This window comes from Gallinula chloropus, assembly GCF_964237585.1.
Source record: "Gallinula chloropus genome assembly, chromosome: 20".
NCBI lineage: Eukaryota > Metazoa > Chordata > Aves > Gruiformes > Rallidae > Gallinula > Gallinula chloropus.
Genome location: NC_140105.1, coordinates 7,042,430 through 7,067,882, shown reverse-complemented (window position 1 = coordinate 7,067,882; position 25,453 = coordinate 7,042,430). Strand labels below are relative to the sequence as shown.

Genomic DNA, 25,453 nt, shown 5'->3' with positions numbered 1-25,453 from the left:
AACCTAATGAAACTTGATATGAACAGATTTGATACCAACTGCATGTTACTTGTGCTGAAAAAATGAAATCCTGATGCTTCTGCTGAAGTAACATTATGCCAGTCATGATTCCATTCATAATTTGATTTCCTCTATTCCCTTGCAAATAAATAAGCTGTAGTGTGCCCCATGTAATTAATGAAACTTAATCCTTAAAGTACCAGAGATCACAGGCTGAGCTCATAAACTAAAAGCAAAAGCATATAATGAATTCTGGTAATGAGAACTTAATAGATATAAGAGTCAGAGATTGATTTATTCCTTTTTCTTTTTGCCCCCATGAGAAAGGTACCTGCGGAACTGAGGCACGAAAGAGATTTCTCTGTGTTGGGAAAACCATTGTGATCTGTAACAAAGCTACCTTCAGGTCTGTTTCTATGGCAACAAGAGCATCAGACCAGCAAAGAATGGACCAGAAAGGAGATAAAAGCCTCTATAAAAATAGTTATAAAAAGCGTATGCATAGCTTTGGCTACTTTTATTTCTTCTTTTTTTCTTTTTTTTTTCTTTTTTTTTTTTTTTAAGAGAGAAAAAAGCCCCAAAACTTAGGGGTTTTTGAGACCTGGTTATTATTGTAGCTATCTAGGTTAGACCCTCCAGGCTCTGGAGGACTAGTAGAATAACGGCAAATCAACTTCATGGGCATTAGTTAAGAAGAGTTTATAAAATAACACAAAGCTTTCAAATCTAAACTTACTACCAGCAATAGACTTTTTAAAGTGATTTTTTTGTAACCCCTCTGTAAAAAGCATTTTCTGAATCTTATGGTCTTCACTGTGTTTTATAAAAGTTACAGTGAGATGGGAAATGCTGGAGCTTTGCTCTGCAAATTACCTTTTCTCCCTATCCAACTTATTGCTGTATTATTGTTACGTTTTCTTTTTGGTCTCTAATTGCAAGTCTGTGAATTGTAGCTCGTTTCCTGGCAGTCCAAAAAATACCTAGAAAATCCAGGTGAAACGTGGGATATGTGTTTACAGTTTTGCTTGTGTTGAAAGCAACAATAATTCTTTAGTAAAAAAGAACCTATTGAAAGTATTCTAGGTCTGGTTTTGGTGTTTCAGATACTCCTTTACATGGGTCTACGGGTGCTTTGCAGTGCATTGCTTATTAGGAGTCTGACTTCAGGAGCTTTGAAGGCAAGGAAAAGGGTCCAGGTAGATTAATACGTGTATATATCACAGCAAAACACTGTTGCTGTGTTATTGGAAGGATTGCATGGGGTTTCTTATGTATAATATAATTTATAGAAAGGAGATAACCACTGTTTTTGTAGTTCTTATTTCTGGTACCATCTTTGTCAAGTGTAAATAAATAAATACAGGACCACATCATTTCAAACGGGCATCACTAGTACAACTTGAGAACAGTTACCACGTTGTGGAGTCTTGATTCCCTGCTGTGAAATGCAGATCGTGATGGTTGGACTGAGTAGAGTTTCAGTGAGCACAAGCGAACAGTGACTTTTAGTCTGCTTGTATAAAAGATTTATAAAAATTCTGATACCCCTTGTCCAAAAAGCAGGTTACAAAGCAACCTGACTGCAAGAGTGAGAGGTTTGAGGGAGTTGGGAACAGTCAGGCATCAGAATATATATAAACCCTACATTATATAGGCCATACGTGCAGTGTTTATAAAGAGGATTCTTAGTTTTGTGGTCACAGGTTGGGTTTTTTTCTAAAATAGTTTTCTAGAATATTCTTTTCCTAGAATCACTTGAAGTCTGTGATTGTCCCAAGTTACTGTTTTCTTCCTGAGAAAATTTGCTGTATGTAATTAAAGTTAATTTGAGCCCTCCGATCTTAGCATGCGACAGGAAGATGACCTTTGTGAAATCCTTCCTTAGTTGAAATTCACTTGTATTTTTCAAGGTCTATATTAGTACCTACAGATTGACCTACTTGGGATTAAGTGAGTCATGTTGAATTGTTAAAGCTGAAGCCTAAAACCCCATTCCTCAACACACATTAGTGATGTTCCCTTTTTACCATATTAAAAACCTTTTTATTTCACTTAATTAAAATAAGTAAGAATTTTAATAAGCAGAGCATTTATGTAGCTGTTCTCAAAGTTTATTGTTTTGTCAGGTTGACTTTTTTTCTACCAGGTGAAATTCAGTTCTCAGTCTGGAGATCTAGTGAAGTCAATACTCTGGTTTAACATTGGTGAGTGGAACAAGAGTTGGATGTGCTGTGTGCTGCTGGCATCTTCTGCCAAGCTCCCAAAGGACTCTGGCCTCCAAAGGGTGCAAGGGGAAGGAGAATACCTTTGTAGAAACAGAAGCAAAAAAGATAGGACAGTGGAAAACAAAAATAGTAGAAATTAAAAGGAGTCCTGTAACTTTTAGCAGGAATGTGTAATCCCTCGGAGTTCAGCATCTGTCACTTGTGTCTTCGTGTGCCAAGAGCATGATTGGACCATTCATGAAAATAAAAAGGGCCCATGCAATCAGCAGACTTTGTTCAGTATTCCTGCATAGATGGGCTTTGCCATAAATAATAGGAAAGACATCATTTGAATGGTTTTATATTTGACAGGCTTAATTTAGAAACACCCCACACAGAGGTAAAATTAAGTGAAATAAAAATACACATCCTTTTTTTTTTTCCTTTTTTTAACTTATTTTTATTTGCCAGAAGTGCATTATAGAATACAAGGGGTAGAAAATGTCCTCTTCTACCATTCCAGACTAATCCTTTGCTCTTCTGTGAGGAGGTACAGCTGTTTACTGATCTTACAAGCTCAAATCAAATCAAAGTGTTTCCTAGTGCTTTGTATTCGGCAATAATAAAGCCCTTGGGTCAAATGAGGAGACTGCTTCAGCGCCAGAACCTGTACCTGAATTACTCCAGGCACCCTATTGAGGAGGTACGTTGTATGTCTAAATTAAGTCACTTTAGGGAAATAATAGTCCAGAAATGGCTACTATAATAAAAGTTTATTTTCAAATAGTTCTAAAATGAATGAGGAAAAAAGTGCTGGTTTAATCTCTTCCACGTTGGCTGTCGTGGCACTGCATTTTTTTTAATCTATCTGCTGCTGTCACAGAGTCCATTCCCTCAGGTTTGCTACTGCTTCTTTTGCCAGTACTGTTGGGATATGCTCCAAGGATTTGGGGTATTAGTCACTGCAATAAAAGGCCGAGGCATCTCAGTCAGTACAGGCTTCCAAACACTAAACGCTTCCTGAAGTTGTCATTCCAGATCAGCACTTTTAAAAACAAAGTTCCTCCTTAATATGCCAAAGATCTTTTTGTGAGACTATCACACACAAAGATGTCTTTAATGTGAGATTAAATATTTTATTCTTTTTTAAAAATTAAGGCCTTTTGGCAAAATTTACCCCACACTAAAGAGGATCTGAAATTCCTCCTCCGTGCGCACACATCTGATGTATACACACAGATATAGTTAATTTTCCATGCTCGTTGGTGTTCCTACTGCTCGCCTGCAGATTCAACAGGAGCTGCAAGTAGGAACTTGGCTCTTCTAGAAATTGGGTAATAAATCCCAAGCACCTAATGCGGGGGTGAGTTGGATGCTCTTCACAGCAATGAGGTTTAAGCTGCTTGGACTTACACACTTGCCTGCCTATTTGTGCTTAAATTTTATCACTGAGAATCATGAAGTATTTATGGTACCTATATGTTTAAAAAGCATTAGTTATGGTGATAGCTGGATGGAGAAACCCCTCCATGCTGCAAGCGATACGGCTCAGCATTCTGGTTTTAAGAAACCCCTTGTTTTTCAAGGGACACTCTATCTAAACGAGAGCTGCTCGGAATGGAGAAGGTAATTGTTGAGTTTTGTAGGATGTGCTGAATGGAAAATCCTGCTTTAGAAGCTGTGGTGGTAAAGACAGACTCAGGAAAAGGTCTCGGAAGCAGTGGGTTTCTAGGCATTTCTAACATTAGTACAAAATTTGCATCTAAGTCAGTGGGAGGCTTTTCAGCACTTAATGAGCTGTGCTTGATTTACAAACTTGGTACTTAAACTGTTTCTTTAACACAAAAATAGAGCTTGTAAGATTGCAAGGATAATAAAAAGGGAAAAGATGCAAAATACACTGTGAGGCACCAGGGCTGCTCAGAAAATGTCGGTTGGGTAGAAGCAATCAAAGTCCTAGGCAGAGATCCCTTCGGCTTGGGTGGCGATGGAATAGCCGCGCTCCGCTGCTGCAGTAACGGTGTTGAATGATGCCTATAAAATCAGATAAAAAATTTATAGTTCATCTAGAAGAAAATGGAATATGAAATGATGCCCTGGGTGTGTGGGAGTGCTGTGATCTCTTTTGAGCTGCGCGCTTGCTGCAAACTTTGTTGAAGTAAATGTGCCCAAAGGCACCATGTGCTTTGCCCAAAATACGGCGTTATGCACTGTCCTTTCTTTAGCATCTTTGCTCTTGTGTTAAATGTTCTTCCTTTCCATTAAAAAGAGGTGGAGGTGTAAATAAAGCCAGTGACAGGAAAGTGCTTGTCCAAACCCTTTCTCAAATAATCATAATATTAATAAAAAGAGACCAGGAGTAATTGTTTTGTGCAGAATCATCGGACTGTAGCCAGTTTTTAATACTCTGTTAGTGTTATTCTAACTTAAAGGATAACAACTTAAAAGTGAAGTCTGTCAATAAAGAGAGAAAACTAATAGGTAGTAATCAAAAAAACAAAGAAAAAAATTGAATTAAGTCTTTGCTAATGATATTCCATAATTAGATCTCCTTAATGGATGGGTAGAAAAATCTATTCAATTGTAAATATAGTTTGTTGTAGAATACTGTGCCTTATTGCATTATGTCTCTATAATGAAAGAACCAACATTACTTTTGTAATAAATACATTTTTCATAGATTTCATTCACTTTTTACTCCAAATGCTCTTTTCTCAGTTTAGCAGATGTTCATAGATCTCCTTGGGAAGTTTTCCCTGGTTCTTTCTCATGAGACTGGTCTTTTGATCCTTTGATGGAAAGGGAAATTGCACCAACGTTCTGAGTTGAGCAGCAAGTTTTTTGGCCTTACATATTTCAAATACATGCTGCTATTTAATGATTTATCCTTGACTGGCATGCCTTATGTTGAGATGTTCTTTATCTACAGCCTAATTAAGCTAAATCATATATCGTCTGTGTCTAGTTCAATTAAAATGAATTGGACAGATTGACCTCCTTAATACTCTTCAAAGCATGTTATTAGTCTGTACGGTCCCTTCAAGAGGAATTGTCGTCTCTGGAGACAATTATTGCTGTCTGCTTGAAGAAAGTGGGGAAAAAAACCTGCATAATGAAGGTAAAACATAAATGGGTATCTTTCCCCTTACAAGCAAACCAAACTGAGCAGTGAACCCCTGAGAAGTTACATCAGGTGCAAAGAGGAATACAACCCCATTGCAACTTATGTTCAGCTCCTCCTAGAAATAACTTAGAGCTGGGTTTCTGGTGTGTGGTGATTGGGTGTTTAGCAGGTGTCTGACCAGAACCTCATCTTTAATACAAAGCCACTATTTTCCCCTTCTCTGTGCATGCGGATGGTGTTTTGTCTCTTGCTGGAAGTAGTTGCTGCAGACGCTGCTCAAGTATCATCATTAACTGGCTGGCTGAAGTTTTGAGCAATCAACCACCTTTCCTTCAGATGATAAAATCATTTTGCCCAGCTAATATTTTAGCTATTATTTTAGTGACCTTCAGAGGTCCTCTGCAGCCTTCCTTGAAGAAACGGGGACCGGGGGGCACAGCAGCATGCTACAGGTCTTGCCAACAAGGATGAATTTTTTTAAAATCATGCTAATTACAAATAGTTTGTGCAGGAGACTAAAAAAAGGAAAAGGCAGTGAAATACACAACCAGGTTATTGTTCTCCAGATTAATTCGCTGTAAATAACTGTCCAGCAGACTTAAAGCATAGTCTGTCTGAAGCAGATGCTGTAAATAACTGTCCAGGAGACTTAAAGCATGGTCTGTCTTAAGCAGATGCTTCTTTAACAGCACCTTGTGAACTCTGCTGCTTTACTGTGTTAGGTTTTCCTTTGGATATTTCACTGTCCTGACCTGGCATAAACCTGCTGCATCCAGAATATCCCTGAGATTACATCCTGAGATGCTGTGACTGTACAATAGCATTCCACGATTTTCTTTGAAAGCGTCTTTAATCATATTTGAGAAGAAATGTAATTATTCTGCAGACATGAAGAATGTTTGTTTGTTTGTTTGTTTGTTTGTTTGTGCTACAGAACAACACAGAAGGTGAACAGTAATTTTTTTTCCTGGCTGTTTGGGCGATGCAGTGGGGGCGGATGGATTAACTGTTAAGCACTTGGAAGTTTGAGATGTAGCTACAAATTAATCATCCTGCAATAGAGAGGAAAATCTAATTTCATTGTCAATATGTAAGATGAAAATTTACTAAATCTAGGTGCTACTGTGAGTAAATTGAGTTTGAATTCATTAAAAACCTAGAAACAATCATCACGTCAGTAATGAACCAGCAGATGCAGGAGCAGCCATGTAATACCAGCAGAGATTTTGCTGCATGCTTCCTACCACTGCCTGCTTATTTTCCAGGGTTTAGGCTGATTTTGTAAGGAAACTGCTTGTGGCTTCTCAGAACACCTAGTGCATCCTGCAGCTGGGTGCTTGTGACTGAAACTACGTTACACCCATTAGTTCATCTAACAGCTTCTTTCTTCTCACCGTTTCCCCAACGGTCAGAGTCAGGTGTCAGACTTTGTGCCCAGGGATTCTGGATGCCCGGCAGCCCTGTGCCACCTGCGCTGCCGCAGCACTGCAAGGTGTGGGTGTCTCTGAGATGCTCAGTGTCCTTACAATGCCTCACGGGTCTTCAGGCCACTCAGCAGCCATCAGATCTCCCCATGTCACTTGAGATAAGGACCTCTTAGCTCAGGGATTTTACAAATTGGTAATTAAACGGAGGGAAAATGAGTCCTGAGTTTATCAGTGACCAGACAGAATTTCCATTCTCCTGACCTCAAATTCGTGCTGGACCTGCTGTGTTGCAGAGCGTGCGTGTCTCTAGTTCGCTTTGTCTTCACAAAGCGCTGTAAAAATAAGTGGCGTTTGCTTCTCCTCCTTGGGAAATGTCTTTGAGGGCAGGGAATTGGAGATGGGGAGAAGTTATCTAATCAAGAAGAAACTGAATCCCTTCCTTCCTAAGGGCTCCATTCGGGTTGTTATAGCGTGATATTTTGGGCATTTATTTGAAGGCCACGTGAGAAGATTGTATCTTTGAGAGATATTGAATATTTAAAAAGAGTGTTCTAAGATGTTCTGAATTCTCAGGGGACAGATTAATAACTTCAAGCTAAAATATTGCAAAATACGAAAGTTATATTCCAATGAGTTTTTTCCTACTTAAAATAACCCAGCTGTGAAACTGGAAGTATGTGGTACTGAGTGTTCTTTGTTCAGAGTTTAAAAATAATTCAAAACCCCAGAGATCTGGAAGCAGATGTCTGTGCTTCAGGATTCATAAGGCCCCAACAATGGGAATATCTCATTGTCAGCATACTGATTTCGTGTTCACGTGCCACCCATATTTTTTTTCCCAGAAAAGTTTCTCTTTTCTGCTGGTTGGAGCATCGTGTTTAGAGATGGGGACCTTGGGGGTGGCTTTTTTCTCTTGTTCCTTGTCCTTGGGCTGGCCACTGTTCCAGTTGGATTTGGCCTTCTCAGATGTGTCACAGCATCTCGACCTCTGTACCATAACACTACTTCAAGGCATTAAAAACCTGGTGATAATTGACTACTGTGATGGTTGTGTTTGCACACCAGTACGTTCACTGGGTGTGTTGGGTAAGCACTATAGCACAGCGTGAAGAGCTTTGGGTGCTGCTCAGCCCATGCCACTCCTCACAGTGACTTTTAAGCTGAAAGAGGGCAGGGTTAGGTTAGATGTTAGGAAGAAATTCTTTACTCTGAGGGTTGTGAGGCCCTGGCACAGGATGTTCAGAGAGGTGGTGGCTGCCCCATCCCTGAAGGCATTTAAGTTCCGGTAGGATGGGGCTTTGGGCACACTGTGCTAGTGAGGGTGTCCCTGTCCATGGCAGGGGGGTGTAACTAGATGATGTGCTTTGAAGTCCTTTCCCACCCAAAGCATTCTATGATTAGCAGGGCATCCCAAATTCTCTTGCTTGACTTTTACTGTCTCTTCTTCCTGTTCTTTATTCCTTTGTTGTGTTTTTTCCTCTAAGAGCTCTAACACACTTGGTGGCTCTGTGCAGATTTTCCACTCGCTGAAGAGCTCCATTTTTAAATAGATATTGCCATCTTAACCTGCAGTTACAGAAATAAATTACCATTTTATTGCCTTGACTACTTACTCCAAACTGTTCATTTCGTGATGCTGTGGGCATGATAACTGAACCGGTAGTATTTGAACACAAACACATGTTTAATCAAGGAGCATTATTGAAAGCTTTAGGGTAAAGATTTAACAGGAACTGTTTTCTTTTTCATTAACAGCAAAATAATTAGTACTTTCCTGTAGTGTTTTTCATCCATGGCTTTTGTCATTCTTCATTTTTTAACCTGCAGTTTAAGTAAAGACATTTATAATTGTGTATGTTATCCTCCAAAGAGGAGGTTTTTGGACATGTATTCTTAGTTAATAAACACTCAGTATTCATATTTCAGGCGTTATTTCGGGCTCTGTATTCACCATTTTGTAATTTACAGAGAGAGCTTTCATTTTAAAAGTACCCACCTGATACACAGTGTCTTTGACTGGACAGACATGAGAGTGTTACCCTGTTGGTTTTTATGTAGTTTGTAAAATCTTGAGGCAGGCTGGGAAGAAGCTGTTGGATTGTGTTCAATTAATTACATACAGGTTTTTTTCAGTGAAAGACTTGAGCCAATTTCAAAGTAAAGAGTTAGGCACAACACAGGCTTCCCTGACCTTCTGGGGCAGGTTTCTTTCCTCACCTTATGAAGCTGTTCTGTGCGTTGGATGTGGAACCCCCAGGGCAGAGCTGGTGGTCTCCATCCCCGGGGTCTCATGGCTGGTGCAGGGGTGGGCCACTGATGGACAGGTGCAGTATGGCACAGATGGCAGGGTCCCACTGTCATCTGCAGCAGTGCAAGTTACAACTTTATCCTGAGCAGAGCTCAGATGTTTTTTAATCCAAAGGGGACCTGAGGACACGTCGGTTTTGCCTACCGGTTATTTTTGGGAAAGAAGCATCTTCTGGGGAACGGCACTCTAGTGTCATAAAGGTGCAGGTACAGCACAATTGTGTGTCTCACTAAACACACAGTGTATTGACTTTGGTTTGAGTATTTGGCTCGATGCTTTTGGGGGGTAATAATTTTACAGAAAGTGGGTTTCTCCTCTGTAACATAATCTCAAAGCTCTGTGTGGCTTGCTGGCTCAGTAGGGAAGCTGCTCTCTAAGCTATTCCAAATGTAAACCATCAAACATGTTACATAGGGTCCTGACATTGATTAATAATGAAAAAAAAGTCCTACAGTGTGACATATTTGAGGAGATACTAAAACATATCTGTCCCGATGGCAAGTGTCAGCTATTCCTGGGTGGATGAAGTGGAAAGTAGAAATGTTCAGGTCAGTAAGAAGGTTGAACTGCATCTGGAGCAGAAGTCATACTTAAATGGTATCTATATTGACAGGGTAGCTGGTAGTAAAAGGAAGAATGATAGGCTAAATGATTGGATAAAGTCACTCATACCATTTTAAATCTATACTTTATTAGCCCCTGTCACCCTCCGTAGATCATGAGCATGGATGACTGTGATCCATCACAAGACTGGCCGGAAGATGGAGTGCAGCAGTGTAACCATGTCATATATAATACAGAGAAACAAGTGTGCAGCTGCTGGACTTGAAGTTAATATCTCTCCATCATGCCTATTGCTTGAATCCTACTTCTGAAGCATTTAAGAATTGCTGCTCTTGCAGTGATTTGTTGGGCAAGACTTCATTTTTCCCCTCTTTGTTATATAAAATGGTCTAATATAGGGAGTAATAATGAGAGAAGAAAAAGGCTTCTGACTAATGATGTCTGTATTGTGCAGTAAGCTGCTCCATGGCTGTAGCTGCACAGACAAATGCTATGTTTGATCAAACCCGTCGCTTTTTTTCTCTTCCTTTCCTCCTGGGTGTAGGTATTTACAAGCATGCTGCTAGGTGGGACTGCCAGTTGCATAGAGTAAAACCTTTGGACCCAAGTTTGGAGCCTTCCAAATGAAATTAGTTACTGATTTAAAAAAAAATATTTTGCATGTCTTTTAAGTTCAATGTTTGGCTTTTAGAATAGCAGTTACTTGAAAAATCTTTAAAAAAACCAACCCTGGCTCTGCCAGCATAGCTTCTGCTTCAAGAATCTGATGTGGCATGTCATAAAACAGGTTTGCTGTGACCTTTGAGACTGCCCAGATGACTCTAGCAAAGGCGTCCACTGCATCTGGCGGGAGCTAATAAGTTAACTGAATTGTGCTGGTCTGAGCTGGGCTGTTTTCTGTAGGACCATGTATTTTGGAGTCTCAGCTGGCTGACAGGCTCAACATCTACTTGATTTCAAAAGAACTTCTTGATAAAAATACTGTTACTGTGATAATGAAACATTTCTAAACGCTTTAATACAGCTTTACAAATAGATGGATCATGTAATACAGGATGAGATGTGCCTGCCTTGGTATGGGGAAAGAGGTCTGGGGTGCTGCTACGTTAGAAGTAAAGCTGCTGTATAAACACAGTGTAGGGCTGTCTTTATCCTTTGTGTGCTTAAACTCTTATTAAGCTGTAATAAAAGCTTTTCTTGTCGTGTGGTATTGCTCTTGCAGAGTAGCCTCATCTGTTATGCCTGACGTGAAATACGTGAGAAAACAAAAATAATAACCCAAGACCTTGTGCTGTCCTGCTTAGAGTAGCCGTGGGAGTTGAGTGGAGTGAGACGTGATGAATTAATGATGCTAAGTGCTGAAGGGAAATGGGAAAGTGATGAATGTGAGGAGGGAGTTGCCAATCTGTGACGCTGTGATTGACGAGCTGTGCGTACAGGTAATGGCAGAAATTCAGGGCAAGGATATAAAGCAGTGGGTGCATTTCAAGGAGTAGGGTGAATTCAAGACTAAACAGTGTTTATTAGACACACGTTTGTTTTAATCTCTTTTTAAAATGTGTTTAGGGAGTATAATAAAATTTTTGTAAATATTCAACACATTGTTCTGGGGTTTTTATCTTGTAACAATGAGTTACGTTTTGCTGCACATCTACTCTGACTCTTTCTAACTGGCATTTATTTTGAATCTGCCTTTATGTTTGACCTTGGTCTGATGTTATTTCTGCTTTTCCATACATTTCTTTGTGTTGAACGTGAAGTATTTTTAGGGAGTTCTGTGCCAGATCTGGTCAGTCATTATCAGCTCTGGGTTTTCTGTGGTTCAGAGCTTTTTCACCTTGCTCCCAGTAACCGTGGGGCATGCTGGTTCATGTGGAGAAAGAACTTCTCATTTTACGGACCTCATCTCCTTTGCAGCTTCCTTTCCTCATCATTTTCTTGTCATGAAAGGATATCAGGGATTGTCAGGTACCTTTCTGAATCAGATCTACAAAGAGAGAAGAGCCTTGTGGTTCTCACCAGCCGATGTGCAGAAAGCGGTTAGACAGGTCATTCTTTGTGGCTTCGACCCCGCAGAGCAGCTGGACTCAAGTACCGGTCATGGGGCAGACGAACTGTTTATACAACTTGCTGGTTTGTGTCTGACCATTGGGCTGAAGTTTGCCTCTCTGGAGCTTACATCCCGTAGAACTTCTTTCCCTGGAATCAGTGTGGAGGGTGGTAGATGCAGAGACAGCCACCAGCTTTGGCTTGAGAACTACGTCAGATTACAAAAGCACCTGATAAGGCTGAGTTGGCTCTAGGAAACGAGTGCTTTGTCATTATCCACTGCCACCGACCGTTACTGGGCACTATAGCTGGCCATAAATCTCAGGGAAGGGTAACGTAAAGTATTCCAAGTAAGGTGTGAGTGGTCAGGCAGGGGCATGACTGAATCTGAATGTCCAAAATACAGGAAAGAAGTTAAGATGTTAATTGTATCTGAATAAAGAGATTTTGGTTTTGTACCAGGAATTGGTTTTTATTTGCATTACTCCTCCATGAATTTGATGGACTTGCCATAAGTCCCATTAGGATTGCAGCAGCCACCTGGGGCTTAGGCCTAAATCTTTGTATATTCTGTCCCCTCCACTTCATGGAGTTTATAGATTTACTGCATGCTTCTTTTACCAAATGATACTTACTAGTCATGGACCAGACCACAGGACATTTTGCACCATAATTGTAGCCACGTTGTTCAAAGCATAAGGTCCATGTACAGAGCATTGAATATTGTGTGGAAAAATACTCTCTCTGCTTGATGCAGCACATCTTTTGTTTGTCAAACAGATAAAGCAGTTAGAGCAAATCTGAAATTCATCAATTAATCTCTTTTTATCAAAAATCGAAGGCCAAATGAAGAGTAATGTAGGAAACACATTTTTCCCCAGTATGATATTCTCAATGTAAACTGCAACAGAAGCGTTTATGTTGTTATTAAGCTACTTCATGCTAATTGAATTCTGTTGCCATCTCATAACTTAGATTATGCACATCTGAACCCGTTTGGCTTTTTTTAAATGTGAAAGTTCATCTGGAGGACATCTTCTATTGTCTCCTTGGTTTTGCTTCATCTGATGGTGAGGGGAGGTTTTCTGGGACGAAATTATTTTTCTTAAGGACTCTTGGAGACATAATTTTTCTATTCCAATTTATAAATACTTGTTTTGCATTTCAGTTTTTCCATGTTTTATGTTTGGAATAGTGTATTAGGGAAGGATTTTACCCCCCCAGTTTTCATATTCTGTTTTAGCTTCAACTAAAAAGACCTTGAATTTCCTCCAACTTCTCAATAGACGAATGTGTTCCTGAGATGGCCATGATAGAAGGAAAGATATACTTCTCACTGAGAACATTAATTCCCATGTCTTTCCACAGACCTGTCACTTGACCAGGGCTACCAAAACTGGGTTTGTGGTTATTTTTTCCCCTTTCTTTGCTCCTCATGCCAATCTTCTACATGTTTATCATATCAGATACTTTATTCAGCAGGATTAATATTGTGCAATTCCATTTGTATCTGGGATTAATTTTAATAATTGCTTTTGATGCAGCCTTATGAAGGCTTAGCCAGCAGCGCTAATCTATATGCTGGGATTATAGAGGAAGATCAGTTTCTTTTCTTCCTTTTAAACATTGCACTACTTGCAGAAGAGGAAAAATGCACTTATTCTGCTGTCATACATGAAGAGCAGTTTCCATAGCCAACTGCTTTGTAATCCCTCACTAAACATGAAATGTCTTTTCTGAATATGACTTAAGAGCTTTCAGAATGTTTTATTTCCTCCATAGTCATAACGGTCTGTAGAGCTCCCAGCTGAAGACTGTGTCTAAGTGGTACGTGATGGAACGAGCAGACAAGTGTCCAGTCTGACTTGCCTCATGTTGGAGAATTAATCGTAGTTGCAGTCAGTGCAGGAGGTCCCAGCACACATTTTGTGACTGAATGTTGTAAAATCAGGACAGAGACAAAATGGATCAGAGCTCGGCTGCGATCTCTGCTACTGTAAGGTCAGGATTTGAGTGCAAAAGCAATTGTCAGGGCATCTTGTACATTCAGTCTTAGCTGCCTGTTTATATGGCTTGTGCTTTGCTTGGGGGAGTAGGATTAGTGACTTTTAGAAAATATCCTGGCTTCACTATAGAAAAGATATCGAATGCTCTATAAATACTCACGAGTCTGGTGTCTCTGTACTCCTTGGTCTGCAAAATTTAATGTGCTTGAATTACTTTTCTGAAGAAGGGTTATTTAGACATATGGAAAAACATCTGTTCAAGGCATAAATAGTGCTCCACTGGTTATACAACGTAAAAGACCATCCAAGGAAACTGCCTTTGTATCTACCACAGTATGGTTCTGCCAGGGGTTTCTTGAAAGCAGTGTTTTTCCCCCTGAGGTGTAAATTTTGAGGAAAACATGTTTGTATAAAGCCCTTCACTCTTTAACAGGATTTTATATACGATCATTCTGAGAGACTTTTCTTCCTGGAGAACAAAATTCTGCCCATCTTGTGAAATGTCTGCCTTGTTCATAGGTTGTAACTTCCATCCTTCTGAAAGGACAGAGCTGAGATGAAGAACAAAAGTGAGACAGTATGTTTAAATTATGCATATTTTACCCTCCTTCTTGCTTTTTTTTTTAATTTGATTAACCAATGTATAAAATATAAGGCAAAAATGAATTATTCAGTGAGTAACTTTGAAGACAGTTTGCTAGGGCGTTTCAAATTTGTGTCTGTCTCTCATAAAACTTGTCAAATGAGGAGCATTAGGACACAGCACAAGTTCTTGTACAAAACAATTGCTGAGTCATCAATTTCTGGCTGATTTTGAACCAAGAAACTTCTCAGACTTTTCAAAAATCACTGCTTCTGATTTTGTTATGATCAGCCCAGTTCTGTCACTACACCAAAATAAACAGGTACATAAGTTTGTAGTGGGCAAGGAAAATTTAAAATGTCTTTATTGGAACAGGTGTGATTTGATTTTTTTAATGTAGGTTTTAGAAGAAGGAATGTAACGTCTTTACAAATTAGATAAATGCAGTATACTGTTGGCCTTGCATTCAAATGAGCTGTTGTGACATAAGCACTGGGGAAAACAATGGCAAATATGAAGATCTTGCACTGTGGCATTCGTTGTGGCTGCAAGGCTTCATTGCAGCCCTGATTTTACTCCTCTATGTGCCTTCCCACAGCTGTTGAGCTTCATCCTGCCATCTTTTCTGGAGTGGTAATCCATAGATCAAGCCTTGGATTGCAGCATTTTGCATATAAGGAGGTGATTTTGGGGTGTGTGAGGAAAGGGATGTGTAGCATTTAAATGAAATACCTTTAAAGCTCAGTAGAGAATGCACAAAGCTGTTCCAAAGGACAACTGAGAACACGAGAGCAAAATCTTCTACTGTAAAGGCTCCTTAAGTTAATGGTGTGAATCCCTGGTGATCGAAACTGCCCCCTTCAAACTCCTCAGCATTAAAAGGAAGGACAACTTATTTAGAGAGGAGAAACTTCTAAAAATGACTCCTGCTTGTCGTCTCTAAAAAACCTTCAGTGGTTGCAATTGCACCTTGTGTGCTCTGGTTTTCATGAACAGTTTCTCTTGGATCCCTCTCAAGATGATCAGGGCACAGTTGTTAGAAACTTTGCTTTTGAAACATCAATGTGAGATCCCAGTGAAGTGGGTTGTTGTTGGTTTTTTTAAAAATAATGTTTTTTTTTTTTTTAAAAAGGGTTGGTTTTTTTAAAAAAGGAAAAATAATGGGGATAGGGAGAGATGTATGTGTCAGAACTTAACCTGAAGTAAAGGTAGAAGAGAAATGCAGAGCTCTAGGGCGCATGATGTGCTGGGGCAGACAAAGGATTGCCTTTTCCCTGGTCGTGAAGCAGTGCTCACAACCAAATCTGTATAGCAGTTAGCGGGGTTGGCTATCGATTTGGAACCATATGTGGATATATATGGATGTTACATCTTCCTGTTTGATAGCAACACATCCAGCCACGTACACCTCCTGCCTTGGAAGTGTGCTGAGGCGCACAGCTGCGGCCGTGGGAGGTGGGAAGGAAACACCGTGCAGTGTCAATAACCGGGTGCGGGTTGGGTGAGAAGGCGTACGGTGTGGGGTGGTGATCGGTGGGTCCTTCCTGTAGCAGCCACCGTTTCAGAGGGGAAAACAGAATTCTGTGATGTGAGGAGGAGTGGGAAGCAGAGAGTGGTTATTATTCAGGGCCCGGGGTACTGAGGCAGCTCAGAGACAGGAACAGCAGCTTAGCAAGCTGTGCTCATTACCTGCATCCCGAGTGCTGCTGCTATTCTGCTACGAGGATTTTGGGAAATCAACTCCTCTTCATGTGCTCAAATCTATCAGTAGTTGTAACAACCTCCCTTCAAACCACCAGACAACTAACGGAGGGCAGGTCTGCCTTTACAAAACAAAACCTTGAGGGTTTTTGCTGGTGTCTCAGCAGTCCAGAAGTTTGGGGTTAGAGAGACGCTTTCTTAAGGCTTCACATGCTAAATATTACCTCATCTTAGGGCTGTGATGGCTTCTGAAAGAGCCCTTGGAGTCACAGCTGTTTCCCCCACCTTGATTCTGATTGCTTGCTGATCCCTTTCCTGCATGAACAGTGTTCGAGCTACGGCAGATGTCAAATGACCTGACACCTCTGCACACAGTCGCCGCTCTTAGAGAGACCCCGGGTTGTATCAGGGGAGAGTTTCAGCCTTTATCTCATTTTGTCTCCCATGCAGGCAAGGGCGATGTGAGCTCCAGCTGAGGTAACAGGGAGGAAAAAAATGACATCACATCATCTCTAGCATGAGCGAGTTGGCCAATGATGAAATGGTTTAAATCTGATGAGAGGTTATTTTGTGCATTTATGTAAAAAGTATGTAAAGTAGCTGTCAGGATGCCTGACGTCACACAGTGCAATGGCTATGATGACATAACCTATTGGTGTTAAGTCCTTATGGCATTAGTGATGAGCTACAGCTCACCACACTTCAGCTCTACTGGAAAGCATAGAAACTACCTTGTAATATTAAAGAGTTCAGGACATCATGCCTATCAATTAGCAGCGTTACCCTTTTATACAGCAGGTATCTGTTTAACTTGCTGCTTCCATCTGATGGGTGTTAAACTAACTATTGCAAAACATACTCAAGGTGTAAAGGATGCTCTGCGTTGAATAGAGTATGTTTTCAACAAACAAATTAATAAATGGCCAAATAATGAATCTATTAAATTAGGGTTTTTATGCAAGGCATATACAGCTGTGTCTCTGTCTTTCTAGTACTCCCTCTGGATCCAGATCCCTGGATTCAATGTTTATTTAAATTATTTATATGCTATAATATTATGCTGAGTTGTATCTGAAACAAAATCTTGCCCCGTTTCTTCCTAGTCATGAATCAGTTTCCGCCAGGATCTTTTGTTTATGCACTTTCTGTAATTATACTGCAGTTTCTTCATTAAAAAAGAATGAAGAAAAAATAGCCAGTAAACATCAAGTCCCTTCCAAAATTAACTGTCTTTATAGTAATTAGGAAATTACAAATCCCTGGGAGTACAGTCATGCAGATCTTCTTTCTCCATTTGCCAACTCAATCAGTACTATTCTATACAAGAAGAACATGAACAAAAGGCAGCAATGAAAATCAGTTGATTCAATGACCACCTGTTTCTTTTAATTAAAAATAATAATTTAGTGTGAATTCCAGGAGGGGACTGCAAAACCTGCCTTTGAATTGGTTTTGAACCCTGATCAAGTTTTCTTCTGTGCAAGTGTGGAGAAGGAAATAGTTGATTGATAATTGTTGCTATTAATTAAGTATGATTTTATTCTGTTTGTATACCTTCCTCGCTCTCTTCAGATGGATAAAGAATAGAAGTGGTCTTAGTGACAGGAAGAAAGATTTTTTTCCTTCCTTTTTTCTTTCTCTTTTTTTCTTTTTTTTTCTTTTTTCTTTTTCCTATTTGTTCTTTTAATCATAACTTGTGAACCAGTCATCATTTTCACATGTAATTCCAACCCTTGAACCTGCGTCTGGATTGACTATTGCTTGGACTGGCCGTACTGCAGCTGCTCTCAAATGTGCATGCGTGGGCCTGCAGGCAGTGCTGTGTTTGCACAGCGCTCTGCTCTGTGTGTGCATAAGCTCAGGGCTCTCCTACCTCTGTTGCCTCTGAAATCCGTCATGAAAAGAGCCGCCGCCTCTTCTTGCCATGGCATCCTTGTTGTACAGACCTAAACAGTCATTGACATGGGGTTTATTACCTATATTTTTGCTTAGTCTTTGTCTTCTTATCTCACCGCTGTTATTATTCTCTGCTCATGCTCTTAACCCTGTCAGTATGTTGAAGCACACGATAGGTTTCCCATCCTGTGTGTGTCAGTGGTATGAAAGCTTTCTCTGAGTTACTCCTTAGAGTCACTCCAAACAGCGGAACTCCACATTCTGCCTGGAGGAAGGATTCCTGGAAAGAGTCACAGTATAATTTCTTGGCAGATGGATGTGGAGCTCTACAGAGCCTTGCCTCTGGGGAGGAGTAACCCCACAAACCGCTGCAGAACCAACTGATGTGTAGTTGCTCCTGTTTGAGCCTGGCCTCGTGCTTGGTGGTGCCCAGAGGTCCTTGCCAGACTCAGCCCTTCTGTGATTCCGTGGTGGTTTTGACTCTTCAGGCAATGGAAGTGTTATCTTCTTACTGAAAGCAACAAAACTTGTCTACACTGTAACTCTGGAGAGGAAATACCAAACAAACTTCAAGCATTTGTATACCTTGTAATGAAAAGTGATATGATCTTTATTTTGCTGACTTTGTGACGTCACTAAATCATTGTGAGAGTCTCAAGTTCTCACTGCATTCCCCTTCCCATGCACTCTGGCTCGTTCGGTCAGGAAGAGGCAAAGCTGGTGGCCAGGTGAATGATGGCTTTTTACTGTTGCTTGCCTCTGGGCTCTGGTTGTAGAAATCATATTTGAAGCTCAGGAAGTTATTTCCAGCAGAAACATCTGGCCCTTCAGCTCTCACAGCTCCTCCAGGTTGAAGGTGCTTTCTCGCCCTAAGATGCCATGCAAATCACCAAGAGTGTTAGGATCTCAATAGGAAAATAAATAGCAAAGAAAGTGGCTCCAATAGACGTGGTATCTTTAGTGTGGTCTCGGAGTAGCTGTTGTTTGGAAGGTGCTTAGAAAAGCTGGAGTCTGAAGACTTTCATAAATGCAATGGAAGTTTGCCTGAGGACAGCGTGGGATGAATGTGGGATTTGGCTCCATACTGAGGAAAACAAGCTAGATTCTTAAATATGTTTTATTAAGGAGGTATTTGCTTGGGGAAGTTAGAACTATTTTAGGTAAAATATATGTGGTGCAAATATCAGTGGTTTCATTGATCTGTTGGATACTGTGATCCACTCTTTAAAGGAAGATGCAAGGTTCAGGATTTATTTTGCAGTAGGAAATGCTTAAAGGTTGGTATTAATGTGGGGGAAAGGCCCCTGCCAGTCTTCCAGGGCTTTTCACTGGTAGAGATCTATAGATGTGTATAGATAAATCTCTCTTACGGAGTTTTATATATGTTTGTGCATATATTTAGTGTATTGTCTCCCCTTTGTGTCAGTTCAAACAGGTGGTACCACAATTTGTGCCACCGAAGTCGAGGAATTATTTTCTTTCTTTTCTCTGGACGAAGTAATTTGGGATGCTTTAAGGTTTCTTTTCCTTTACACCTTTTAGACTAGCAATAAATATATTCCTAATTTGGCTGGGGGATGAAGAACAGCTCTGTGGCTCTGTAATGGAGGCAGGAAATGGAAAACTGGGTACATCTGCGTCTATTCACACAAAATCATCCTGTGTTGCTGCAGGCCCTGATGCCACCTTAGGACCTTATGGGTCATCTGCGGCACAACTCCTTTAAGTGATTTTTCTAATGGAAGACAGAATCTTACCTTTCTCCCAACATCTTTTTTTTTTTTTTTTACACATGCATTTGTGAATTTTCTGCTTCTTAATGATCACAAAAACAGCACTTCAGAGATGGGAAAAAACCCCCAACCTTTCACCAACCACAGGCAGTTTAAAATAAGATCATTAATCTTACATTCTGGTATTAATGACAAAAACTGGCCATTTCCCCCCCACACACACCTTGATCATTAGTACAAGCTCTGGCACTGACAGGACTGCTCAGGGTGCTGATTTCAACGCCTTCCAAATAACTACCTGTGTCACCTGGAAGATGCTCAATTAAAGACAATATGGATTATAGTTTCAGAGCTTTTGGTCTTAAATAACGTGGTTCTGGTGCCAGTGTTACCAATACTCTCAAGTCGTGTGCTACGAACAGGCTTCAACAAGTAGTAACACTGCGGTGGGGTGTGGTGGTTTGTGTACCTCCACTGATGCGGCCTCGCGCGAGGGGGGGTTGTATATTTTATACTTAAAAGCAAAGCGATGATTTAACGCCTGCAAAAATGTAGTCAGTTCAGTGTTGCTACCAAGGGGGATAAAATTGTGATCAAAAGGCAGCTTTTAGAAAGAACTCAGCAATATAATGCTCATGAGCTGGTTTGTGATGCGCTAACGCACAGTTTGACATGTGCCGCGGGTTAACCATGCGCTTTCAATTACTGCACGCCCCCGCCTCTGAGCCAGAAGAATTAAGGAATGGCTTTTCACAGGGGGGTGCTTCCCGTTGCTGTTCGATGAAGGAAATGGATTCATTTGTGCTAAACCAAGGAAGAAGGCAGGGATGGCGGCAGGGCTGCGGCAGGGGGGGGCCAACACGCACGTCAGTGGCAGGGCATGGATTGAAACCCGCGTGGGTTTTGGTGGGATGCCTCCGTGTTCTTCTGCTTCCCTCTGCTGGAGTGTGGCAGGATTCCTGACCACCTCCCAGACAGGCTTAGGAGCAGCAATAAATAATACTGGGCTATTTCATAATATTTTTTTTTCAGAGCTGTGTGGGGTGTAGATGTCTAATTGCTGTTCATCTTTGTTAGGGATTCTGCACCCATTACAGGCTCCCAAACTCCAGTCCATTTTACTGCAGTCTCTTTGCAGAGCACTGGCTAAATTTCTGCCAATTTAAAGGTTTTTCAAAGACAAATATTGAAATGTCTGGGATATCGATTGCCCATAGTTTCCTTTCCCATTTAATTATACTATATTGCATTCAGTTGTACTTATAAAAATGGGGGATTGTCTTAATAATAGCAGAGAATTCACTTTTTATCATGAAAATAACATTAATTTTAATAGAACATATCATTCATCACTGCTTAACAAGTGCTTTCCCATTGCTTTCCCATTACCGCGTTCCCCCTTCATAATTTTGATGGATTTTGGAAACAGAAGTGGGTTTTCCCTTTAGAGTTTCACAATTAATCTCTGCCAAGTTTAGTGCAAAGTTCAATTCTCTTGCAAATAGCAGCCATTATTTGGCAGATCATCTGTCATATCCTGGCTTGGCTCCCTGTGTTTACTATGAAATATGACTGCCAGCTATGCTTCAGGAATTATTGAAAGTTTACATTGATTAAAATGCAATATTTGAAGAAAATTTACAGCAACTTACCTCTAACTCTGTAGTTTACCTCTAAATATTAAATATATATATCATATAAATACTAAAGATTATGTTACTGCCTTACTAATGCACGTAAGGCACTCATAATGCATACTGAACTTTGGGAAATATATATTAATAAGTGCTAATTGTCATTAACAATATAAGTAGTCAGTACTGGCAATCAGGTCATTATTACTCATGTAGTTAGTTACAATTGAAGTGTAAGCTATAGAGTCAAGGGTGGGTCTGTATGCATGAGAAGCCCATTTTAATATAGGGAATAAGAGAATAAGGTTTTTCTCGTCTCTGATGGGTGCTTGGAGATCTCTTGGCTTTCTCCATACATTCCCAGACTTGCTTGCAAAATAGCAATGTTTTGTATACTTCAATCCACAAAAAATTAAAAAAAATACATGGGACTGTAGTAGAAAATAGGAGTAAATACTGAGGAAGAGCACATTCCCTCATTTTTTAGCTTTTAAACATGTCTTAGGATCTTCTGTTTAGTTCTAAAGGTATTTTAAAAGAGGTTTCCTACATGCAAAGTTTCCATTTCAGTAGTTTTTGTACTGTTTTCCTTTGTCATCTTTTTTAATGCTCTACCTGGAATAGGGCATTAAATATACCTTCATGTGTGCATATAGAATAATAACTAATAATAGTCAGAAGATACTTGCTTTAAAACTTAATTCCTATTGAATTTTTAAACGTCATACAGTAGGCGTTTCAGAGAATTCCAGAAAGCTAATATTTATTATAGCAAGCAAATGATGAGTCAAATGATATACATTGACTCAGGCAGGGACAGCTTCAAAGTTTGATCTGACCTGATTGATTTATTCACGGGACTGGGTTTATTTTTTTGACATGTTGTAGCTACATGTGGTTAGGCGCCGGAGTACGCGAGCCTCTGCTCATGTAGCGCTGCTTTGTAGTGAGTGTGGTGTAGTTGTCCTTACATGTCACAACATTTTGAAGCCCTGCACACCCCCCTGCTTAACTTAATTACCATGTATATTCCATTGATTGGAAAGGAATTATTTGGTAGCGGTTGTTATAGAATTTCAGTGTAATATACAGGTTCAATGTCTTCAGTAGACATTCACTGCAATAATTTCCCATAGTTCTTTCCCCTCTATATCATTACTTTATACTCATAAATACCACTTGTGTCAGATGTTAAACACAACTTTAAAAATCTGTTTATTCAGTGTCATTCTTAGAAGCTGTGGGTTTTGTCCTTCTTAGCAACAGATGTGCTTACCAAAGTAATGTTTAAAGTGTATATATTTATAGGGCAGCAAGTCCCCTTATATCTTCTAAACAAAACAATTTAAGGAAGAATTAGCTTTGAAAATGTGTTTTGAATTGTTTGGAAGGCATATAGTCAGAGTCGATCCGTCAGATAACCCTTCAGTGCAGCAACGTTCCCATGACCCTGCGCCACAAGACCCATTGGCTATATCTTTAATGAATCCCCAAACAGATGTTCTTGGGAGCACTGCATGTCATTCCATTTAGGTTAACTGTGTTTACAAAATAAATATGGTTGTTAGCATTTTGCATTTCATAGCCCAGGCTGAATAAGAACAGAATTCCTGAAATAGTCTCAATTTGAATTCATAATTTAAAGTCTTTACTCATTATCCTGGATTCTGTGTAATTAACAGTAGAACTGCTTATGGCTTCATGATCAAATTTTAAATCGGTACTAAAATAAACCACCAAAGGAAAACCAAAAAGCCTTCACAAAGTGTAGTGTGGCAAAACAGTTTTGAAAGCAAGATTTTGCCTTCTCATAGTTGTGTTTTCCTGAAAATTACTGTTTTCTTGAATTTCTTTAATTTCTTGAGAAAGCATTTCTACTGGAAGAACCTTTTCTTTTTGAAGAAAGAGTTGCCAGCTTTTCCATTTTGTAGAGCACACTGGGGTTTACTTTTGATTTGTAGAAAGCTTTTATTGGACAATGCAAGTTGAAAAGTTCGGGGTTGTTTTGACAGTTTGATCATTCTTACATAAAGACCACATCAGTATAAAATACAAACAGGAGGAAAACATTATGAGATCTCATTTTGCAGTTGTATATTTACTGAGGATGTTTTAATGCAAAAGACATTTGGCTGGGTATATATGGAATGAGCCTGATGTGTTCTTGGTTTTCCAAAGGGAACCTCTACCCCAAGAAAAACAGAAAACCTGTTTGGAAGTTTCATACATTTCAGGGATTTGGGTGCATTCTCTTTCACCGGTGTCCTGAATTAGAAACCGTTTCCAAGCTGCGGGTGGCCTTAAAATGTCCTCATGATGAATTTCTCTGTTGGACAGTCAGACAGGAAGAGCAGTCTCTGTAAAACATTTACTCTGTGCCAAGTTAGAGTTTAATAAGTTTCATTCACAATGATATGTATTATAAATCTGGGACGTTTTGGGATGATCCCATCTTCAGCATCCTGGTTTTGCAGTTGTTTGACTGTATGTCAGATTGGCCCCATAACATTTGCTTCCCTCCTCTCCTGCTGTACTTTGTGTCACCATTTCAGAGCAGTGATGACAACACACTGTAAACAAGCAGACAGTATAGGACACTTTAGCCATGGGCTGAATGCCATCATTACACTTCGTTATGCACAGTCAGGAGATGGAGGTTTTAGTGTCTGCACTAATGTAGATACTGCCAGAAGTGTCATGATTGAGCCACGTTTCTGTAGCATAAGTTGCTGGAAAGTTTTTGGTATTTAAAGTAATGTATTAAAGGTGTGTCAGTCTTACTTGTTATGACTTCAGAACCTCTGTCTGTTTTTTCTTTCAGGATCCCAGAAGCAAGCACAAATTTAAGATCCACACATATGGGAGCCCAACTTTCTGTGACCATTGTGGGTCACTGCTCTATGGGCTCTTACACCAAGGGATGAAATGTGACAGTAAGTGAAGTTTTTCAATGTTACCAAAAGGGTATTTAAGACAGCAAATGGAAACATTGGGTACCAGCTTCTTTTTTTTTTTTTTTTCAGTGGAAAATGCCATTTCAAATGTCAGCTATTTATAGCACTGCTATATTTCAAGTGGATATTTCAGTACTATAATAATATACTGATGAACATCACCTCTGTTGCTGAGAACATGGTGTGTTCAGTTGGACGTGGCAGTTTTGAGGACACCTTTTTTGACTAGTCAGGTGACTGCACTGTTGAAGACTGAAATTTCAGTTCAGTTGGTAGCCAAGGTCCAATATTTTCCTTGGATTCCATTTGCCTTGGAAGTCTCATGCTAGAAAATCTAATAATCAATCTAAACCTAACTCCCTTCACTGCTGCTGCTGGCACAAATACTCTGTTTTCTTAGCCATATTCCCAGCAAGTCTTCATTCCATTTTCACTTTCTTGCCCCTTTCACTTCATTAATGATATATTTAGGTTTCTGAAGTAGATTTTTTTTTTTATTCACTGTCTACAAAATGTATTGTAAGATGGAAACTGGCCATGTCCTTCAGTTGAAAATTCCCAGCTGTATTCTGAAAGTCTTGCCAGCGGATCAGCATTGTAATCTTCACTTTCACTTTGCAGGGTAACCATATTATTAGCTTCTCATAGCTGTCTGAACCATTTTTATATCCACAGCTTGTGATATGAACGTCCATAAGCAATGTGTAATAAACGTCCCGAGCCTCTGCGGCATGGATCACACCGAGAAAAGGGGAAGGATTTACCTGAAAGCTGAAGTCACTGGTGACAAACTGGAAGTTACAGGTAAATGACTCATTTTTAAATTTATAAACACACAATACACTCTGGGTTTACCTTGATCAGATCTTTTGTGCATTAAAGCCGGTGACTTGAGTATTTCCCTTCAGACAGGGGAGGGTTTTATTCAATGTGTCCTTGAATCAAGAAGCTCTTATGATCTGGTGTTCATAAAGATAGAGACATCAAAACTGTAGTAATAAATTTAAACATTCAGGAACATTAATTAGAGGATCACCACAGTGTCAGGTCTTTGAGTCGGAAGCAGCCCGGCAGGATAGCTCGCTGCTCAGGAAGTCAGCCGTCCTCTCCAGAACACAAGAAATACTCGAAGCTTTCATCAGCTGAGGAGCTCTTTCCTGCAATTTGGAGTATTTAATAAACAAAGGCTACTTGGATTCCATCCCAAATATTACTCTCAGTGAGTTATAAAATAAAAAAAACAAATAATCCCATTCTGTAAGGTTACTGA

General features: G+C 39.9%; 1 protein-coding gene across 2 annotated transcripts in view; it reads left to right on the top strand.

Moving 5' to 3' along the window:
* Window positions 1-25,453, top strand: part of PRKCA (protein kinase C alpha) — a gene marked incomplete at both ends in the record, with an annotated part of 142,935 nt that overhangs the window by 68,970 nt on the left and 48,512 nt on the right. For both annotated transcript variants that reach the window (XM_084273498.1, XM_084273497.1), the window contains 2 exons: window positions 24,051-24,162; window positions 24,859-24,987. In XM_084273498.1, coding sequence (XP_084129624.1) covers window positions 24,051-24,162; window positions 24,859-24,987 — 241 coding nt within the window. The remainder of the gene's footprint in view (window positions 1-24,050; window positions 24,163-24,858; window positions 24,988-25,453) is intronic.